Source organism: Sinohyriopsis cumingii, chromosome 14, assembly GCF_028554795.1.
Source record: "Sinohyriopsis cumingii isolate HCF-2022 chromosome 14, ASM2855479v2, whole genome shotgun sequence".
NCBI lineage: Eukaryota > Metazoa > Mollusca > Bivalvia > Unionida > Unionidae > Sinohyriopsis > Sinohyriopsis cumingii.
Window position 1 is genome coordinate 11,918,421 of NC_142974.1, and position 20,552 is coordinate 11,938,972.

General features: G+C 34.9%; 1 protein-coding gene across 12 annotated transcripts in view; it reads left to right on the forward strand.

The window, feature by feature from the left end:
- Positions 1 to 20,552, forward strand: part of LOC149783253 (protein scribble homolog) — a 184,501-nt gene that overhangs the window by 62,738 nt on the left and 101,211 nt on the right. For 11 of the 12 annotated variants that reach the window (XM_089931472.1, XM_089931479.1, XM_089931476.1 and 8 more), the window contains exons 8-16: positions 1,084 to 1,156; positions 5,509 to 5,554; positions 7,205 to 7,288; positions 8,109 to 8,224; positions 9,949 to 10,121; positions 10,517 to 10,650; positions 12,751 to 12,870; positions 14,796 to 14,934; positions 19,809 to 20,098. In XM_089931472.1, the coding sequence (XP_089787598.1) occupies positions 1,084 to 1,156; positions 5,509 to 5,554; positions 7,205 to 7,288; positions 8,109 to 8,224; positions 9,949 to 10,121; positions 10,517 to 10,650; positions 12,751 to 12,870; positions 14,796 to 14,934; positions 19,809 to 20,098 (1,175 nt within the window). The remainder of the gene's footprint in view (positions 1 to 1,083; positions 1,157 to 5,508; positions 5,555 to 7,204; positions 7,289 to 8,108; positions 8,225 to 9,948; positions 10,122 to 10,516; positions 10,651 to 12,750; positions 12,871 to 14,795; positions 14,935 to 19,808; positions 20,099 to 20,552) is intronic. The other variant, XM_089931474.1, reaches the window with a different exon arrangement.

Sequence of the window (20,552 nt, forward strand, 5' to 3'; positions counted from 1 at the left end):
GAACTGATGTTCTTGGCTACCACAGGATGTTCTCCACAAGATGGAACTCTTGGCTATCCCATGATGATATCCACAAGATAGAATTGATGTTCTTGGCTACCACAGGATGATCTTCACAAGATGGAACTGATTGATGTTCTTGGCTACCACAGGATGATCTCCACAAGATGGAACTGATTGATGTTCTTGGCTACCACAGGATGATCTCCACAAGATGGAACTGATGTTGTTGGCTATCCCATGGTGATCTTCACAAGATGGAACTGATGTTCTTGGCTACCACAGGATGTTCTCCACAAGATGGAACTCTTGGCTATCCCATGATGATATCCACAAGATGGAATTGATGTTCTTGGCTACCACAGGATGATCTTCACAAGATGGAACTGATTGATGTTCTTGGCTACCACAGGATGATCTCCACAAGATGGAACTGATGTTCTTGGCTACCACAGGATGATCTCCACAAGATGGGACTGATTGATGTTCTTGGCTACCACAGGATGATCTCCACAAGATGGAACTGATGTTCTTGGCTACCACAGGATGATCTCCACAAGATGGAACTGATGTTCTTGGCTATCCCAGGATGATGGAACTCTTGGCTATCCCAGGATGATTGAACTCTTGGCTATCCCAGGATGATCTTCACAAGATGGAATTGATGTTCTTGGCTACCACAGGATGATCTTCACAAGATGGAACTGATATTCTTGGCTTGGTACATGATGGATCTCTAGCTGCTTACATTGTATCAAGGGAAATTTGTACAAGATGTCTTTAATATCAATAAATGCATCAACTCATTTTTTATTCTTCTATATGTCCTGTCTGAACACATCTTCCCATCCACCCATGTATTTAAGTTTTTGTGTATAGAAAAGCTTTCCAGCATTGGTCCTCTTTAGTATTCACACTGTTGGGTTTGTACAGGCAACTCATGCCACTTTGTTTTAGTTCCCTATAAGTTTGAAAAAAGTTGCACCATAATGCAGTTGTGGAAGGGATAGTTTGTTAATGGTTGAAGTGTTAGAAAGCATTTAACAAAGACATTAATAAATAACCATCATATTTTCTTTCCAGGTCAGCTGAAGAAACTGTCAATCATAAAAGTGGATCAAAACAGATTGATGACCCTTACACCTCATATAGGAAGGTTAGTTTCTTTGTTTATATGATATTTTGGCTTTAGTAATACAAATCTTATTGAAATTAGATGAAGTGTACCTTAGTATGCTTCTTTCAATTATGATAGCTTTCCTAAATATCTTGTTATAATCTCAGCATAGAATGATTATGAATAAAAAGGATTCATTCCATAACCTACATTGCACTTTTGATGCCTGGTTCAGTGTTGGATTATTTACATTTAGGTTTCTGTTTTCATTTGCCAACATCTCCACAATCTCATGGTGGATTTTCTAATACTTTGTATGAAGCTATAAAGGTAAGACAAATTATTCTGTGTATAAAGGTAAGACAAATTATTCTGTGTATAAAGGTAAGACATTATTCTGTGTATAAAGGTAAGACAAATTATTCTGTCTATAAAGGTAAGACAAATTATTCTGTGTATAAAGGTAAGACAAATTATTCTGTGTATAAAGGTAAGACAGATTATTCTGTGTATAAAGGTAAGACAAATTATTCTGTCTATAAAGGTAAGACAAATTATTCTGTGTATAAAGGTAAGACAAATTATTCTGTGTATAAAGGTAAGACAAATTATTCTGTGACATGCTTACTTAACCATTTGAACTTGTAAGGAAGGTCACATTTTATCGCAGTCTTGACTTAGTAATAAAATGTTTAATTATAATTAATTAAAATAAGCTAGAATATTGAAACTTTTCATTAGAGCACTTCCAGGTATGGTTTTAGTGTTTCCCTTTACCCTCATCTGCGCTTCAGAGACCCCCATTTTTAATTTGACCCCCAGTTCTGATACCAAAGTATGTTTTTTACTCAGTCTGACCCCCAGTTTTGACACCAAGGAGATTTTTGACTCTCATTTTTGCACTCCTAGGGGATACACTGGTTTTACGCATTTCAATTTTCAACTAATTGTGTAAAAAGATTTGAAGGGCGGAACATGCATTTCCTATTTCTGTTTTTAAAATCCGTTAAGAATTTTTTTTTGGCAAACACTGAATTCATTTTATTTCGAGAGTATCATTTGTTGTAGTTTATGAGTCATGGCATCTTGGAATTTTCTCAGTACTTAATTGTGTGTTTTGGGGATTGAGTCATATTGTTTCTACAAAAATATCGGTGTTTGTTTGTCGCAACCTCAAAAATTGTTCCATGTACATCTTCCTTTTTGCACAAGTTAGTTATAACTACTCTTCCAAAACTACTTAACAGATTGGTGTAAAACTTTATACACACATTCATTCATTCTAAGACCTGTTAGATCCTAAATGAAAATTGTGCTGATCAGAAATCAAATAAAATTTTGTTATAACTACCCCTGAATGGATGGTCACATCAATAGGGAGTTTTAACTAAATCAGTTTTTATGATATCTACTTGTTCCTGAATGAAAATGGTTTGGCTTTGTCATCCAAAATGGCAGCCACAGTGACCATCTTGAAAATAATTTTTGTTACCCCTCCAGAGTGAATGGGCATATCAACATGGTACCATTAAAAGACTATGATTTTAAGTTGGTGGTTATGAAGATGGTACCAATCTGACATTTAGTTTGGATGTCATGGCTTCAGTATTGAAAATCTCGTTATTGCTACTGCTTTAGAAACCGAAGTTATATTGACATAAGATTTCTTATTATGTTTAGTTGGTCCTAAATGAAAATGGTACCGATCTGACTTGCAATTTGGCCACGACAATGGCCAACTTGGAAATCTTGTTACTGCTATTACGGTGACCCCAGATCAGAAGGTCATATCAGCATGGGTTTTCACTAAAATTCATATGGTTTCTGGTTTGCACTAAATGAAAATGGTTCAGATCTGACATCCAGTATGGCCAACATGGTGGTCTTAATATTGCTACTCCTAAATGGAAAGTCATATCAATGTAGGGTTTCACTTAAAGACTAATTATGATATCTGGTTGGGCTTGATTTTAAAATGCTGTTGTTCTGACCTCATATATGCCTGCCGCAATGAACTTATTGAAAATCTTGTCCCCTGAAATAAAGATCATATCATGTGTTTTTTTCTCGCCAAAATTCTTATAATTGTATCAAGCTTGTTCAAAATGATAGCCGATTTTACATCCATTATGTCTACCACAGTGGTTAGTTTAAAATCGTATCACTCATGAATATCAGAGATGTTTTCAATACTTGGCTGATTATAAGAAAGTAGGGTCTTCAGGGCTTAACGGGGCCCTGAGTGGTCTAAAGCGCTCTCCGTTACGGATCACTGCCATCTCACCTATGTCTGCGTCAGTTCGAGTCTCGGATTCGGCTGATGTGGGTATGTGAGAAAGCTTGCCAGTAGCTTCTCATGGGTCGGTGGTTCTTTCCCGGGTTCTTCCTCCACCATTAATACTGGCCGCCATGTATAGCCTATCGTGTGCTGAAAAATGGCGTTAAACCCTACAACAACAACAAAAATCAGGGCTTAACCAAAAAATTTCCAAACCCCCTGGGATTAATGAGCTGCATGAGTTACTCCTCCCTGTACTCATCCCAGCACAAAATATTTCTGAACTACACTGCTTACACTTTTACTGAAGAACCACAGGTACCCGATGCAGGCTTGATACTAAAATGGGTAAAAATCATGAAAATAATATGTTCTAATACATGGCTTCATTGACGAACATTAGTAAGAGACAAGGTTTGTAACTCAAGAATATGCTTTTGCATATATAGCCATTGATTTCTTAGTGGTATTTGAATTTACAGCGAAATGTAAGATTAATCTAGGTGCCATAACTTTCCTTTTTTTAAGCACTCTGTCACACATCTTTAAGAATTAGATATGTGAGAAGGGAAGAGAGCGAAAACGTAAATGTTTTATGATTTTAATCTGGTGAGACAGTGTTATACTTGTCCAAAATGACCAGTATTTTCAAAACTGCATTGTTATTATTACATTGTCACACCAAGGTAAAGAAAAAAAGCAGATATTTGTACAAGCAAGTAATTACTTTTCACATGATAGATGTCTGTAAGTTGCATTTAAAAGGAAACTTTAAAAATTCTCTATTTTCAACAACATTCCCACAGCTCTCTACTCGAGAGAGCTACACACAGGCAGGATAAAAAATGGAAAATTGGCCAAAAGATTTGGAGCCTGTCATTACTAATGTGTCTTGACATTATTTGCAACAGCTGCATTGCACAAACACTTGTGGGAATCAGCTGGGAAAATGAAAATACTCATTTTGAATGTAAATGAGTAACATCTTTCTTGTGAAAAGTAATAGTACACTTATATCAATATCTGCCAGCATCTTTACTTTGGCATGACAAGGTATCAATAAAGCTTCAGTCTTGAAAATATCAGTGACCTGTGACAACTGTAACACCTGTGACAACTGTAACACCTGTGACAACTCTAACATTGCCTAACCAGACTAAAACATGTAACATTCTGTATCTTATTTTCTCAGACTTGTAAAGATTTGTTATAGCTCATTGCAAGGGAAACTTTCTCCACATAAAAATGATGCCAAAATTGCTGAAAAGAGTCACTGTAAAATGTTAACACCATTAAGAGTCACTGTAAAATGTTAACACCATTAAGAGTCACTGTAAAATGTTAACACCATTAAAAGTCACTGTAAAATGTTAACACCATTAAGAGTCACTGTAAAATGTTAACACCATTAAGAGTCATTGTAAAATGTTAACACCATTAAGAGTCACTGTAAAATGTTAACACCATTAAAAGTCACTGTAAAATGTTAACATTGTTAAAAGTCACTGTAAAATGTTAACACCATTAAGAGTCACTGTAAAATGTTAACACCATTAAGAAATTGATGGCTAAGCATTAAACAACAGCATAATATATTCATAATATTTACCCATTTTATTATCAAGCTTACATATGGTACCTGTGTAAAAAAAAAATGAGATTGATTCCTCTGCAACATATTCTACACTGACAGGTATGCTAATTAGGGATAGGTTATTTATAACTGATGCATGCCAAATATTAATCAGTGTTAAATTTGGGTGCTTGTAAAGCCTAGCAAATGCACTCAGATTTCTCCTCAGGGTGCAAATATGCATGTACCTGGCCCAGGGATGAGTAAGTGGTAAAGTTGTACTTGGCCGGCCACTATTTACCAAGTCAGAACTAGAGAATGAGTGGTTTTGCTGGGCCCTGTGTCTTGTCTTGTATTCCTTTATATAAAAAGATTGGCTAATACAGATTCTTTGAGGAACTCTTGTTGAAGGTCAGTGTGTATTTATGGTCTCCTCTAGCACTAGAGCGCAGATAAGTAGTGTCAATGTTATGAACACAGTAAACTTTTGTGAACCATCTTTTCTTGTGTATAAAGCCATTTTGTTGTTTTTTTTTTCAGTTGTGAAAACTTAGAAGAGCTTATTCTAACAGAAAATTTGTTAACTGTAAGTATGTAAAATTTGAAATATGCCTGACATAAGAACATGGTAAAGGGAACAAAAGTTTGAGATTTCTTTTCATTCCTTTGCCAAGAAATTAATATTAAAAATTTCAGTTTTAATGTGGCTGTGTATGTTGCTGTTACCTCAGATGAATGGATTATTCTTGATTATCCTAAAGATCCTGTTGTGTATGTTGATATATGTATGACAGTTTGAAATGATGAAAGTCGGGTTTTAAAAGTATGCAGACATTTTCATTAGGGCAGAGGGGAGCCAGAGTTTGGGACTCTACATAAATTTTGAGGAACTTGCCCAATCGGGAGGTTTTATTTCCTTGACCAGTTCATAACTAGCCTGGACTGTCTTCAATAAAATTTGGTGAAAACATACACAAATAGTGGCTTATTCATACATGATTGAACAAATATATTTTTTGAATTTGTCAAAAGGTGATGCTTAAAAAAACAAGAGAATATGGTTAGATATGGTAAGATCACATAATGGTACACTTCAGAAGAGAAATAAAATTGTATAAGATCAAAAGTATTGTAATTGGGAACAGAATGGATGATTGCGTGAAGATATAAATCTTGTTTTATAACCAGAATATCATTAAAATAATAAATCATATTAAATCAGATTAGTATAATCTATAGTTATTAATTACTTTTCAGACCAGTTAGTAATCCTCATCCAAAATAAGTCTCCTATATTCCACATTCTGTTTTGGCAATATCATGGTATGCAAACCACTGTACTACTGTGACTACAGCCAATTTTAATTACTTCTAATGACGTACAGGAGAACCAATCTGTATCATGTAGCCCTTGGGGGCTGGTGTAGGATAATTAAGCTATCTGTACAGGAAAATCTGGTTGTTTGTACTGTAAACCTATTCTGAAATATCAGATTTAAATGGTCTACTGTTGTAAATCAAACTTAAGGACAGTGTTTGCATTTGTTATTTTGAGGTTAGCTCTCATTCCGCTCATGTGAAACTCCATCTTTATCCTCCTTGAAATGAAGATGTTTAGGACCTTCTTTTGAAGTACTGACTCTGTTATGTGTTAATGCACTGAAGGTAGTGACTTGTATTTTATTTCAAAACTGCGGTGGAGGGAAAGACTGTGCCGTTCACCACTTCATATGAGGTATTTTAAAAGAACATGCAATTTTGGATTACTTCATGAAAATCCCATATCACGTACTTGGTGGCTTGTATTTACGTTTTGAGTGCAATATTTTAGCAGAAGTCTTTTAAATTTTATCAATTGCACATGGACAAAATGGTATGGAATGAAAATGTACTTGTTTTGTTTTTAGTCGGAATTTTTTGACCATGTCTATTGCTTTAGCTTAATCAGTCTGACAAGTTCTTTAGCTTTCATTTGTTCTGACATTAGTTTCAGTTGCTCATGCAACATGGCAACTGTTAGTATCAAGCCCGGGACATGTACATCATGCTTGAAATAGGTCACAACCCCTTATGGTGGGCATTTCTTTAGGTCCAAATTGTGCAGTGAGTACATTGTTTTTCTATTTCAGGAAATTAATATATGAAATTATTGGAAAATTGTGATGGTTTGTTCTCATTGCATGTTTTTAATTGTAATTCCAATCACATACTATCCAGGACTATTTTCTTATCACAGGAGCTTCCAATCACCATTGGAAAGCTAAAGAAGATGACAAATTTCAATGTAGACAGGAATAGGTTAACAGACATTCCAGTTGAGGTAAGAAGATTGTGCACTAATACTTTCTGTAAATTTAACATGCTTTTTCACTGCTGAATGCTAAAATTTGCAACAGTAAAATGATAAATTTTTGGAAAATTTTGGTTCTGATGCCATTCCAAATTAGTCTTGTTTTATTCCTTGTCATGACAGTGGAAAAACTAAGTGTTACCATTTTTCATCCATTTGTACATATCTCCACAAGTTTGTCAAGTTGTGCATTTGCCATTTCTGGCACTGTGTTGGTGTCTCTGTTTTCCATGAACAGGTCTCTGGTTTTGGAAATATTTTCCAAAGCATGTCAGAATAGGATAACAGTAATGTATTTGATGATTTGCAGGCATTTATGCTCATTTACTATCACAAAAGATATTACCAGTAACATGTCACTCAGTTTGTGACAATTATTCACCTTAAATAATCAAAGCATGAAGTAAATTTCTGTTATGCCATTAATTACTATTTACAATGCATGCTGTAGAATAGTACTGTAAATACACTACTGCATTTATCATTTAAATTTGACAGCATATTTAATAGAGATGATTGATCAATGAAAGTTAACATGGCAAGATGGAAGAATCCATTACAGAATAAAGTATTTAAATAAATACTTGGTTGTGCTCATATTTTACAAACAACAGACTGAATTTTATCTTTAAGACCGTTTTTCTTGTACACAAGTATATGCACATATTTTGATTTCAAAAGTACACGTGGGCTCATATGTGCATATTTTTATTGTCTGCATATAAACAGACAATATATTCTATTTTTTTCTTGCTGACATGAATAAATAGTTTTCTTCGTTCTGCATCAGATTGGAAAATGTCAGAGGCTTGACATCCTTAGCATGAGGGACAATAAATTGCTCAGGTTACCTCAGGAACTGGGAAATCTGAAAGAACTCCATGTGTTAGATGTGTCAGGAAACAGGTAAGTGAAATGTGACTAGGTATTCATCATGTGAGTGCATTGATTAGAGTAAACCATAATAACATTACAGTTGTATGACTGATCAAGATACATGGAGATTTGGATGAATTGTTCAAGAATGAAACATAGTACCTTCATGCAGCATTATTTGCAGCTGTATAGACTGATTTACAAAATAGATCAAGTAGATTTTTCATCCCCATCCCCTCCATTAAACAACAGGACCATGACCACATGAACACCCCACCCCAATACCACTCTTAAATGTGCCAATATTTGGTAAATTTGAGTGCTTTTATTTAATATCTGATAAGTAAAAGATTACTTGGTTGTAAAATTTGTAAGAAAGAATTCATTTGCAGACCCATACTTAAAACGGGAACTATGATATGGTGGTGGAGGGTAATGGAAATGCTTCTTGGTGGTGGAGGGTAATGGAAATGCTTCATGGTCATGGAGGGTAATAGAAATGCTTCATTGTGGTGGAGGGTAATGGAAATACTTCTTGGGGGTGGAGGGTAATGGAAATGCTTCATGGTGGTGGAGGGTAATGGAAATGCTTCATGGTTGTGGAAGGTAATGGAAATGCTTCATGGTTGTGGAAGGTAATGGAAATGCTTAATGGTGTTGGAGGGTAATGGAAATGCTTCATGTTGGTGGAGGGTAATGGAAATGCTTCATGGTTGTGTAGGGTAATGGAAATGCTTCTTGGGGTGTTGGAGGGTAATGGAAATGCTTCATCTCAGGCAGTTTCTGACATGATTTTCAAGCCTATGGCACACTTGCTGGCACTCATGATCGACAGGCCAGACTCGATGCACTTTGAGCAATTTGTAGTTTCACCTGAAAACATAATGGTATCATACTGCACCCTCATCCATTTTGCTTGTTAGTCCATAATGTGGCAGTGCATTCAAATATTGTATCAGATTATACACACCATATCCAAGGTTACAGTGCCTGTGTTTTTGTTTTCAATAGGATACTAATGTGCACTTAGTAACATTTCTTAAATGCGTGAAGTTTTTAAACCATACTTGTCCAGCCTGTTACCTTGTAGTATTTAGCCAAGTTCTGTTTGTGATCATTGTCAACGAAGGGCTTATTCATTAACAGTAAAGTAATGAGGGCTTCTGTATGATGAATAGTCAACCATTATGTAATGTTCCATTAACATTTATTGAGATTTGGCTCTTGTCAGTTGTAAAGTTGTGAGAAAAGGTTGCTAATATTAACTTGATGACAATAACAGTTTCAAAGAACATGTTTCAGATGTTATGTCAGTATCATCTTTTATTCATAGTCTTAAAATGAAATATTTTTGCGATATTTTGTATCACCAGGTTCATACTATATTTGACACTGTGCACAAGTGCAGTGTCCAACAAATTTAAAACTTGGAAGCCTGCAAGAAAAGAACCTGCTTGCCTATGTTAAATTCATTAACCAAGAAAAGTTAAAGAAGACACCTGAATTGAAAATGTTAACTTAAGGGCTATACATTTACCTTATTATATGGTATTTTTTTATAATTATTATTCTTTGTAAAGTATTTTTGTAGGTACATTTTCCCAAAAATATAAAACAATTCATATTATTGTATGGTAGCCCATAGTCTCCAAGTACAGTGGTAGGCATTTTTCTGCTAAATATTTATGATCGAAAAACAATATGTAACAAAATGTTAAGACAGTTTGTATGATGTTGTACTGTTTATTTTCTAGGCTGGAATACCTCCCCATCACAGTTACAAATTTGAACCTGAAGGCACTGTGGCTGTCCGAGAACCAGGCGCAGCCAATGCTCAAATTTCAGACAGACTTTGATGAGAGGACAGGCCAGAAAGTTCTTACATGCTTCCTCTTACCACAGCAGAACTTTCACACAGAAAGTATGGGTAGGATGTTTACCTGGCATAGTGTTCTATGCATTTTATTATAAGTATGCTCACTGTTTAAGTATAGTATTTTTCCATCAGAATTTAAATATGTTTCAGAGAGAGAGAGAGAGAGAGAATACGCACCATTGGAAATAGTATATGGCTGAGTGGGTAATTGTATGGGTACATTGATGATGAATGATTTATTTCAGGTTTTAGTTTCTGCTTTCAGTTATAAGTGTCTGAATTGTGAGTGATGTTTGTTGTAAATTAAGAGGTGCAAATTGTATATATGTATGTGTGGGTGCACATATATATGTGTGTGTGTGTGTGTATATATATATATATATATATATATATATATATATATATATATATATATATATATAGTGTAATCTTTAAATCTGTTTCAGAAAATCTTCTTCGAGGCAGCACTGCAACTGAAGATAGTCGATCTAGCTGGTCGGAAAAACTGGAAAAGCCTCGTGACAGTGTCATCAGGTTTGAAGAAGTGGAAGGGGAATCTGATGAAGATGATGAAGATAAGGTAACGAGAGACATGTACACTTGCTGCTGTATTGCATATATTTCACTAGTTATCTTCAACTACATATGCTCTCACCCAGTATGAGACTTACTGCTAATAAGACTTTAGGATTTGTCTCACTGTAAAGCTGATAAAACTTGATTTTGGTTTTGTCTTGCCTTCAGAGTTGATAAGACTAGATTTTGTCTAGTGTTTGTTTGCTCCAAAGCTAATAAAGATGACTAACACTAAGTTTTATCTCACTTGCAAAGGATAGGTGAGAAATATTTATCACTTTTCCATCAGGAATGGAGGCAGATATGACTTGGTTATGAAGTTTGTTGTTAACATTTGTGTCAGTCCTGTTTTGATTGAATATCATAGCTGGGTCCACAGGTGATTTGTAGTGTTCTACATTGTTACTGTCATTTTAGTTAGCTCAGGTGATTTGTAGCGTTCTACATTGTTAATGTCATTTTAGTTAGCTCATTAATTCTGGTTATAGTCATAATGTCTTCCGAATTGGTAAGAGATCTGCATAACTGTAGCCTTGATAGGGTGGTTAAATCTCCAGGAGTTCTGTGTAACTAACCTGATAGGGTTAAAGTTTCAAATGTTTTTCAGTATAATTAAAACCTTGATAGGGTTGTTAAATTTACAAGAGTTCTGATAACTGTTGCCTTTATAGGGTTGTACAGTTTCCAGGAGTTCTTTATAATTGTAGCATTTCCAGGGTTGTACAATTTACAAGAGTTCTGTATAACCATAGCCTGTATAGGGTTGTACAGTTTCCAAGAATTCGGTATAATTGTAGTATTTTCAGGGTTGTACAATTTCCAAGAGTTCTGTATAATTGTAGTATTTTCAGGGTTGTGCAATTTCCAAGACTTATGTATAATTGTGACAATTTCAGGGTTGTACAGTTTGCAAGAGTTCTGTATAATTGTAGTATTTTCAGGGTTGTACAATTTCCAAGACTTATGTATAATTGTGACAATTTCAGGGTTGTACAGTTTGCAAGAGTTCTGTATAATTGTAGTATTTTCAGGGTTGTACAATTTCTAAGACTTATGTATAATTGTGGCATTTTCAGGGTTGTACAGTTTCCAAGAGTTCTTTATAAATGTAGTATTTTCAGTGTTGTACAATTTCAAAGACTTATGTATAATTGTGGCATTTTCAGGGTTGTACAGTTTCCAAGAGTTCTGTATAAATGTATTATTTTCAGGGTTGTACAATTTCAAAGACTTATGTATAATTGTGGCATTTTCAGGGTTGTACAGTTTTCAATAGTTCTGTATAACCATAGCCTGTATAGGGTTGTACAGTTTCCAAGAGTTCTGTTTAATTGTAGCATTTTTAGGATTTTACAATTTCCAAGTTAAGATCTTTTATCAAAGTCATATGGTTTAAAGCAAGAAAAGAAAAAGAGAAAGTTGATCTTGATAGGTATAAATAGGCTGTCAGTAATTTGGGGAACGTGTTCGAGGTGGAATTTCACAAACAATTTTCTTAGGCCTGCCTGGGTCATAGCTTGAAACGGTGAATGCTTGGCATCCATGTTTGTGTCTATACCTCTGTTTTTTTTAGATTTTACTTGGTGTTAGTTTTTTAGCTTTAACTTGTTGTAAATATTTTAAAAACTGAACTCGGTATTAATATTTCTTTTTTTGACTAAATAGAATGTTAATGTTCTTTTACTTTCTAGTTGAATAAAATGCTTGCTTTTCAAAATTGGAGTCTCTTTGTTTATTTGATATTTTGACTTAACAAAACACCTTAGTTTGTGTGTCAGTACAAAGTTTCACAATTGTGTAAATTTATTTAAAAAATTGTTCTATTTTGTGGCTATACCTCAGATGTACTTCAGTTCTGATGGAATCACACACGTTTGACTTGGCATTTTAGCATCTCTTTCAATTCTAAGGGAACTCATAAATTTGTATCTTCATTACTTAGATCACATAAATGTGACTGTGTCTTTTATTATCTCCTAAATGTTTGTAACCTCATTTTCTTTTATTTTAAAAAGTTGTATCTTACATGTCCTAATCTGAGTTTGCTGTCTGTCATGAATCTGTGAAATGTTTACACTAATACATTTAACTCGATGCTTTTCAGACATTTATTCGTCATGACACTCCACATCCAAAAGAGCTCAAGGCCAGGCATCCAAAGTTTGTAAAGGCCAAGGGAAGCATAGATGGCCACATCATCCCACACCATGAGAAGAGCAAAGAGGTTAGTATATATAAAAGAAAAGGGCCAGTTTTTCATCTGTCCATGAAAATAGCAAAGATGTGTGTGTGTGTGTATATATATATATATATATATATATATATATATATATATATATATATATATAAACAAATGGGGCAGTTCTTCATCTGTCCAGGTGATGTGGAAATGTCTGTTAACCAGAAAACATTTCAAGTGTATTGCTTCCATTTTCCTGCATGTCCTTGCAACCTGTATTATTATTAATGTTTGTGCTTTGCTGTATAAACACTGTTTTGATTCCATAAAAAATTTTGATTTAAGTTGTATTTTCCTCTTCTATAAGTTGTATTTTGTTCCCAACTTTTTTGCCAGTCCGCATGGCCTGATAAGACTCTTGGCTTGTACAGGCAGCACTTAATTAGTTTTTAAGTTGACATTCCTTTTGATCAAGCTGTGAATATAGCACCTGTACTTTCTCAGAGCAAAGAAGAGTTCCACATGTTCCAGTGAAAACTTTTACCTTAATCCCTCAGATATTAAAGTCTGCACCCTCATTGTTTTCACGTGACAACCCTTTGATCGATCCATGAGTGACAAGTAACAGAAGGTGGTTAATTGAACTTCTTGTGATCTGGCCACACAATTAACAAATGTTCATTTACAGCCTTTAATTGATTTAAAACTACGATCAAAATGTTACTAAGCTCAGTCTTTACATAAGTACCCACATATGACTGAAGCAGAGGAAGCAGATTTGGATGATAATTACGATAACTAGATGGCAACAGGATTTCAGAACTTGATCTGACAATGTGGATTATTCTTTGATTTTGTAACAGATGACATTGGATAGTGACATTCATAGAATACTGTGTGTGTGATTTGGATTTTTAACATAGCATTAAAAAAATTTCAGTCATATTGCTATGATGTCTGCAGTGTGGTAGTTTAAAGTGATGTCTAGCACTGGGGCTTCATGCCGCAGACATGTAGCATGATGTCCCACCCAGTCGCATTATCCTGACACCAGGCCAACCAGTCCTAACACTAACCTCTTAATGCTGAGTACCAAGTGAGGCAGCTGTTAGTACCATTTTTGTAAGACTTTGTAGGCCTCGACTGGGGATCGATCTCCCGCATCTGAGGCGGATGTTCTAACCACTAGGTTACCGGAGCGGTTATAGAATGCTGTGAATTAAACAATATGGACTTTCATTATTTATCTGTAAGACATGTGGAATTTATGGGATATTGTGAATAAGATGATTCAGAACTATTTTTATACTGATGTCTGACCTATAATTGAATTCATGGATTTGTCATATAATGGATTTAAAATGTCAAGCATTATGCATTTTAGAGGATTTAATTAGAACAAATTGTAAGTTGTCATATTCTGCTTGATAATATAATTGTATTTTACACTGGTTTTGTCATTTAATATGTCTGTGCAGTTGGGTTTGTTTATTTTTCCAAAGTGCAACTCACTCACTGAAGACAAATTACTCCTTCAGATGGGTCTGACTCTAAAAATATATGGCAACTTATTTGAGGGTTAAATTGGCTTTTTGTAGTACCCAAAAGGTGGATCAATTTATAGACAAGGCGACTTGTAAGTGAATATATACTGTACTGATGAGGAGACCAAGATGTGAAACTTAAAAATTGAGCTGATTCCTTTTGAACAAATGTATGACACTAAAAAAATAAACTGAAAAATGTATAACACTAAAGAAATGATCTGGTTCTTTTTTGAGACAATTTGTATTCAGACAGTTAATAAGTTAATATTAAGGTGGATACCAAATACCTTTGATTTGTAAATATTTATATCAAAGAATTACAGTTACGTAGGTATGTTAAAAAATTTAAGTCATAATTCATTCATACTTAATAATTGTGAAAATATTTGAGGGAATCTTAAAAAAAAATTATCATTGTTCTAGGACCAGGCATTTGTCCCGATGCGGGACAGTGACACTAAATGGATGACGGATGAAGAAGATGAAGCTTCTCCAGTAAAAGAGAAGCCTCCAGTACCTGTGAGAACAAGCACACTAGCAGCAGAAAAGACAGTGCTGAGAGGTAGGTAGTCATAGCATAGCAAAGAAAGTAAATTGACATGAAGAATTTGAGACTTTCAGTTGAAACTTAAGATCAAATGGTATTTTTAGTTAAATTAGTTTAGTTAAATACCCATCATTTGTTTCAAATCATTAATCCTTGGGACAAGTCTGTTGCTTGACCCTGTCATTATTGTATTGAAATGCAGTACCCTTCTCCACTACACTACTTCTGTGTTACTGAAAAATCACATAGGTACCAGACACAAGCTTACTTCTTAAATGAGTCAAAATAAGACAACGCATATAACAGTATTCCAATACACAAGCCCTTACATTAATTGTACAGCTAGCCCTCACAGACTTTCTGGTATTTGTTTCTACAGTGACACCTTAAACATTGTTGTAATACATCAGCCCTTACATTGTTCAACTAGTCCTCAATGTCTTAGTATTTGTGTGTACAGTGACACCTTTAACAGTGTTCTAATACATCGGCCCTTACATTAATTGTACAACTAACCCTCAATGACTTATTAGCATTCATGTGTACATTCACACCTTTAACAGCATTCTAATTCATCGATCCTTACATTAATTGTACAGCTAACCCTCAGTGTCTTAGTAATCATGTGTACAGTGACACCTTTAAGTGTTCTAATACATCAGCCCTTACATTAATTGTACAGCTAGTCCTCAACGTCATAGTATTCATGTGTACACCGACACCTTTAACAGTGTTCTAATACATCGGCCCTTACATTAATTATACAGTTAACCCTCATTGACTTATTAGTATTCATGTGTACATTGACACCTTTAACAGTGTTCTAATACATCGGCCCTTACATTAATTGTACAACTGACCCTCAATGACTTATTAGCATTCATGTGTACATTCACACCTTTAACAGCATTCTAATTCATCGATCCTTACATTAATTGTACAGCTAACCCTCAGTGTCTTAGTAATCATGTGTACAGTGACACCTTTAAGTGTTCTAATACATCAGCCCTTACATTAATTGTACAGCTAGTCCTCAACGTCATAGTATTCATGTGTACACCGACACCTTTAACAGTGTTCTAATACATCGGCCCTTACATTAATTATACAGTTAACCCTCATTGACTTATTAGTATTCATGTGTACATTGACACCTTTAACAGTGTTCTAATACATCGGCCCTTACATTAATTGTACAACTAACCCTCAATGACTTATTAGCATTCATGTGTACATTCACACCTTTAACAGCATTCTAATTCATCGATCCTTACATTAATTGTACAGCTAACCCTCAGTGTCTTAGTAATCATGTGTACAGTGACACCTTTAAGTGTTCTAATACATCAGCCCTTACATTAATTGTACAGCTAGTCCTCAACGTCATAGTATTCATGTGTACAGCAACACCTTTAACAGCGTTCTAATACATTGGCCCTTACATTAATTATACAACTAACCCTCAATGTCTTAGTATTCATGTGTACAGTGACACCTTTAACAGTGTTCTAATACATCGGCCCTTACATTAATTGTACAACTAACCCGCAGTGACTTATTAGTCTTCATGTATACAGTGACACCTTTAAGTGTTCTAATACATTGGCCCTTACATTAATTGTACAGCTAGTCCTCAGTGTCATAGTATTCATGTGTACAGTGACACCTTTAACAGTGTTCTAATACAATGGCCCTTACATTAATTGTACAATTAACCCTCAGTGACTTATTAGTATTCATGTGTACAGCAACACCTTTAACAGTTCTCTAATACATCGGCCCTTACATTAATTGTACAGCTAGTCCTCAATGTCATAGTATTCATGTGTACAGCGACACCTTTAACAGTGTTCTAATACATTGGCCCTTACATTAATTGTACAGCTAACCCTCAATGACTTATTAGTATTCATGTATACAGCGATACCTTTAACAGTGTTATAATACATTGGCCCTTACATTAATTGTACAACTAACCCTCATTGACTTATTAGTATTCATGTGTACAGCGACACCTTTAACAGTGTTATAATACATTGGCCCTTACATTAATTGTACAGCTAGTCCTCAATGTCTTAGTATTCATGTGTACAGCGACACCTTTAACAGTGTTCTAATACATCGGCCCTTACATTAATTGTACAACTAACCCTCAGTGACTTATTAGTATTCATGTGTACAGCGACACCTTTAACAGTGTTCTAATACATCGGCCCTTACATTAATTGTACAGCTAGTCCTCAATGTCTTAGTATTCATGTGTACAGCGACACCTTTAACAGTGTTCTAATACATTGGCCCTTACATTAATTGTACAGCTAGTCCTCAATGTCTTAGTATTCATGTGTACAGCGACACCTTTAACAGTGTTCTAATACATCGGCCCTTACATTAATTGTACAGCTAGCCCTCAATGACTTATTAGTATTCATGTGTACAGCGACACCTTTAACAGTGTTCTAATACATAATTTTCTTTTTTTAGCAAAGTATCGCCGAATTTGATTTGGACCTTTAAAGGACAGAATTTTTTGATGTCTTGGGTGGGCAGATATAATCATACACTGCTAGAAGTTAACCCTGATAATTATTGGGATGAGGGGGTTGGTGCAATTTCTGCTAAATTTTGTACTGAGTAATCCATTTTAGTGAAATTTCCATTTCTGGATAACTGCTCAAGGCTATATGCCAAAGGAAAGAGTGCTGACTAGCCAAGTGAATTGGAATGATTCTACATAATGATCTCAGTTCAGTTTGGATCAGTCGGTTCATGACTTGACAATGTGGGCTTTATAAATAAATTATAGTGGCATGCATTGTTTGAAAGTTGGTGGAAGTCTTTGGAGACACTTAAATTTGTTTTTTTATCAAATGTAAGTTATCAAAATATTGCGCATGAAAAATCCTGCTTATACAAATATATATATGCAGGCATTTTCTTTAGCTTGACAAAGCATCAATAAAGTTGCAGTCTTAAAAATAATCATGACCTGGGGCTATTGTAACACTTTAAACAGCATATCACACAATTTTTATATTTGCTGGCTGTTAATTTATCATCTGTCTGACTCAAAAATATGTAATGACTTGTTGAAAAGGTAAAATTTCTCCACAAGAAAATCATGCCTAGATTGCTGAAAGATAAAATTTCTTTACAAGAAAATGATACCTAGATTTCTAAAAGGTAGAATTTCTCTACAAGAAAATGATGCCTTGATTACTGAAAGGCAGAATTTCTCTACAAGAAAATGATACCTAGATTACTGAAAGGTAGATTTTCTAATATGATGCCTAGATTGCTGAAAGGTAGAATTTTTCTCACAAGAAAATGATGCATAGATTACGGAGAGGTTGATTACTCCACAAGAAAATTGTGCCTAGATTACTGAAAAATATTACTGTAAATGCAAATATCATTAAGAAATTGAGGGCTAATAAAGAAACTGCAATTTCCTGGGTTAGTATACAAACCCTGTCTCCAATTATCTACTTATGAATGGGGCCATGTATTAGAAGGGTTTGAAACAAGATCTCGGCTCTAAGCATAATATTTTCATTAGTTTTGTGCAATTTAATATCAAGCTGACATTGGATACCTGTATAAAAAAGACAAAGTCATCTTCCTTTGCAGCATCTTTGAGATCGATAACAAGAAAACAAATGGGCAGAAGTAATGGGTAATTGATGCATGTTAAATGTTAAGCGATGTTGAACTTCAGCTTGTAGAAAATGCACACAGGTTCATTCTCAAAGTTACAAATCTGCATCAACTTTTACCCATCTGTAGGAGAAGATGAGTGGGGTTTTTTTTAAGTGCAGATTTTGATTGTTGAATATGAAGCCCAATGGTAATGTTGTGGAGCTTTATCTCCTTGTTAGTTTAACTTGATGCACAGAACTTTAATTACGAAATCGAAAGCATTGTGAATGTCTGGATGGAAAATAATCAGCATCAGAGAGATGGGTGATGGAAATTGTTAAGTAGCATTTAGTTTTATAGTGTCACATTAACAGGATAGAAATACCCGGATATGGCCACGGCCAGTCTTCATTGGATAGAAATACCTAAATATGGCCATGGCCAGTCTTTACGGTATAGAAATTCTTGGATGTGGCTATGGCCAGTCTTTACAGGATAGAAATTCTTGGATGTGGCTATGGCCAGTCTGTACAGGATAGAAATACCTGGATATAGCCTTGGCCAGTCTCTACAGGATAGAAATACTTGGATATGGGCATGACCCATCTGTGTATGATAGAAATACCTGGATATGAGCATGACCCATTTCTGCATGATAGAAATATCTGGATGTGGCCATGGCCAGTCTCTACAGGATAGAGATACCTGGATATCGGCATGACCCATCTCTATAGGATAGAAATACCAGCATACAGACATGACCCATCTTTACAGGATAGAAATACCTGGATGTGGCCATGGCCAGTCTGTACAGGATAGAAATACCTGGATATAGCCTTGGCCAGTCTCTACATGATAGAAAAACCTGGATATGGGCATGATCCATCTCAGCAGGATAGAAATACCTGGATATAGCCTTGGCCAGTCTCTACATGATAGAAATAACTGGATATGGGCATGACCCATCTCTACAGGATAAAAGTAACTGCAAGTAAGAAATAATAATAAGCTGCTGCTGAAAATTCCACATGATTTTGAAATGGACGATTGGGATTTGGTCTTATTGAAATTTGGATTTGGCATTTTTATGTGGTCTTTGAGAACTTATGACAAAATTTCATGGCTTATGCTGTTGTTCCTAAGATTATCAGATTATTAATTAAACATTTGTTGTCATGAAAAATGTAATATTTCATGAAGATATAGTAAAAAACAAAACAACTTCGATAATAAGTATATCTTATCCTTAGCTCCAGAACTGGAAACCAAACGATCTGATGCAGAAACACGGCAACAAGCAACATCTGATGAGGAGGAACCACCAGAATCTCAGCCTCTGCTCCGTGAGGTTACTATAGTAACCAACACCACAACGATCCCCATAACTGAGCCAGAAGAAGAAGAGGAGGAGGAGGAAGAATCTAGTGAAGAGGAGGAGGAGGGGCAGGAAGAAGAGGAGGAGGAAGAGGAGGAAGGCGACAAACAAGAAGAGGAAGAAAATGAAGAAGACTATAGAGATGAAGAGGACTACAATGAAGAGGTTCATTTTATTCATTTTCATTTCTAGTATGGTATATTAAATGATACATGGCCATAATTTATGATACAAAAAAGCTAACAACAACACATAGGTTTTGAAGAAGACAGCTTTTATCAGATTTTGTACCTTTCTTCATTAATTATTGTAGAAGTTAATTTAATTTTGCATGCTTATGTTGTGCCACAATCAAAATTACCTTTACTTTTCAGATTGTATTTGGATATATGTTGCAGTTTTAATATAAAAAACACTTTATTGCTATTCCCTGTAATAAAATGTGCTAAAATTATGTTGTGAGCACATCCTTAAGAACCATTTGGTTTTTGTGTCTAGCTTTGGTAAACATATCTTGGAATTTTTTTAATAAAAATATATGGACTAGTTTCAATCAGATTTTCTGTTTCGAAATGCTGTTTTTAACTGAATTGTATATAAAACTTCATTTAGTTAATTT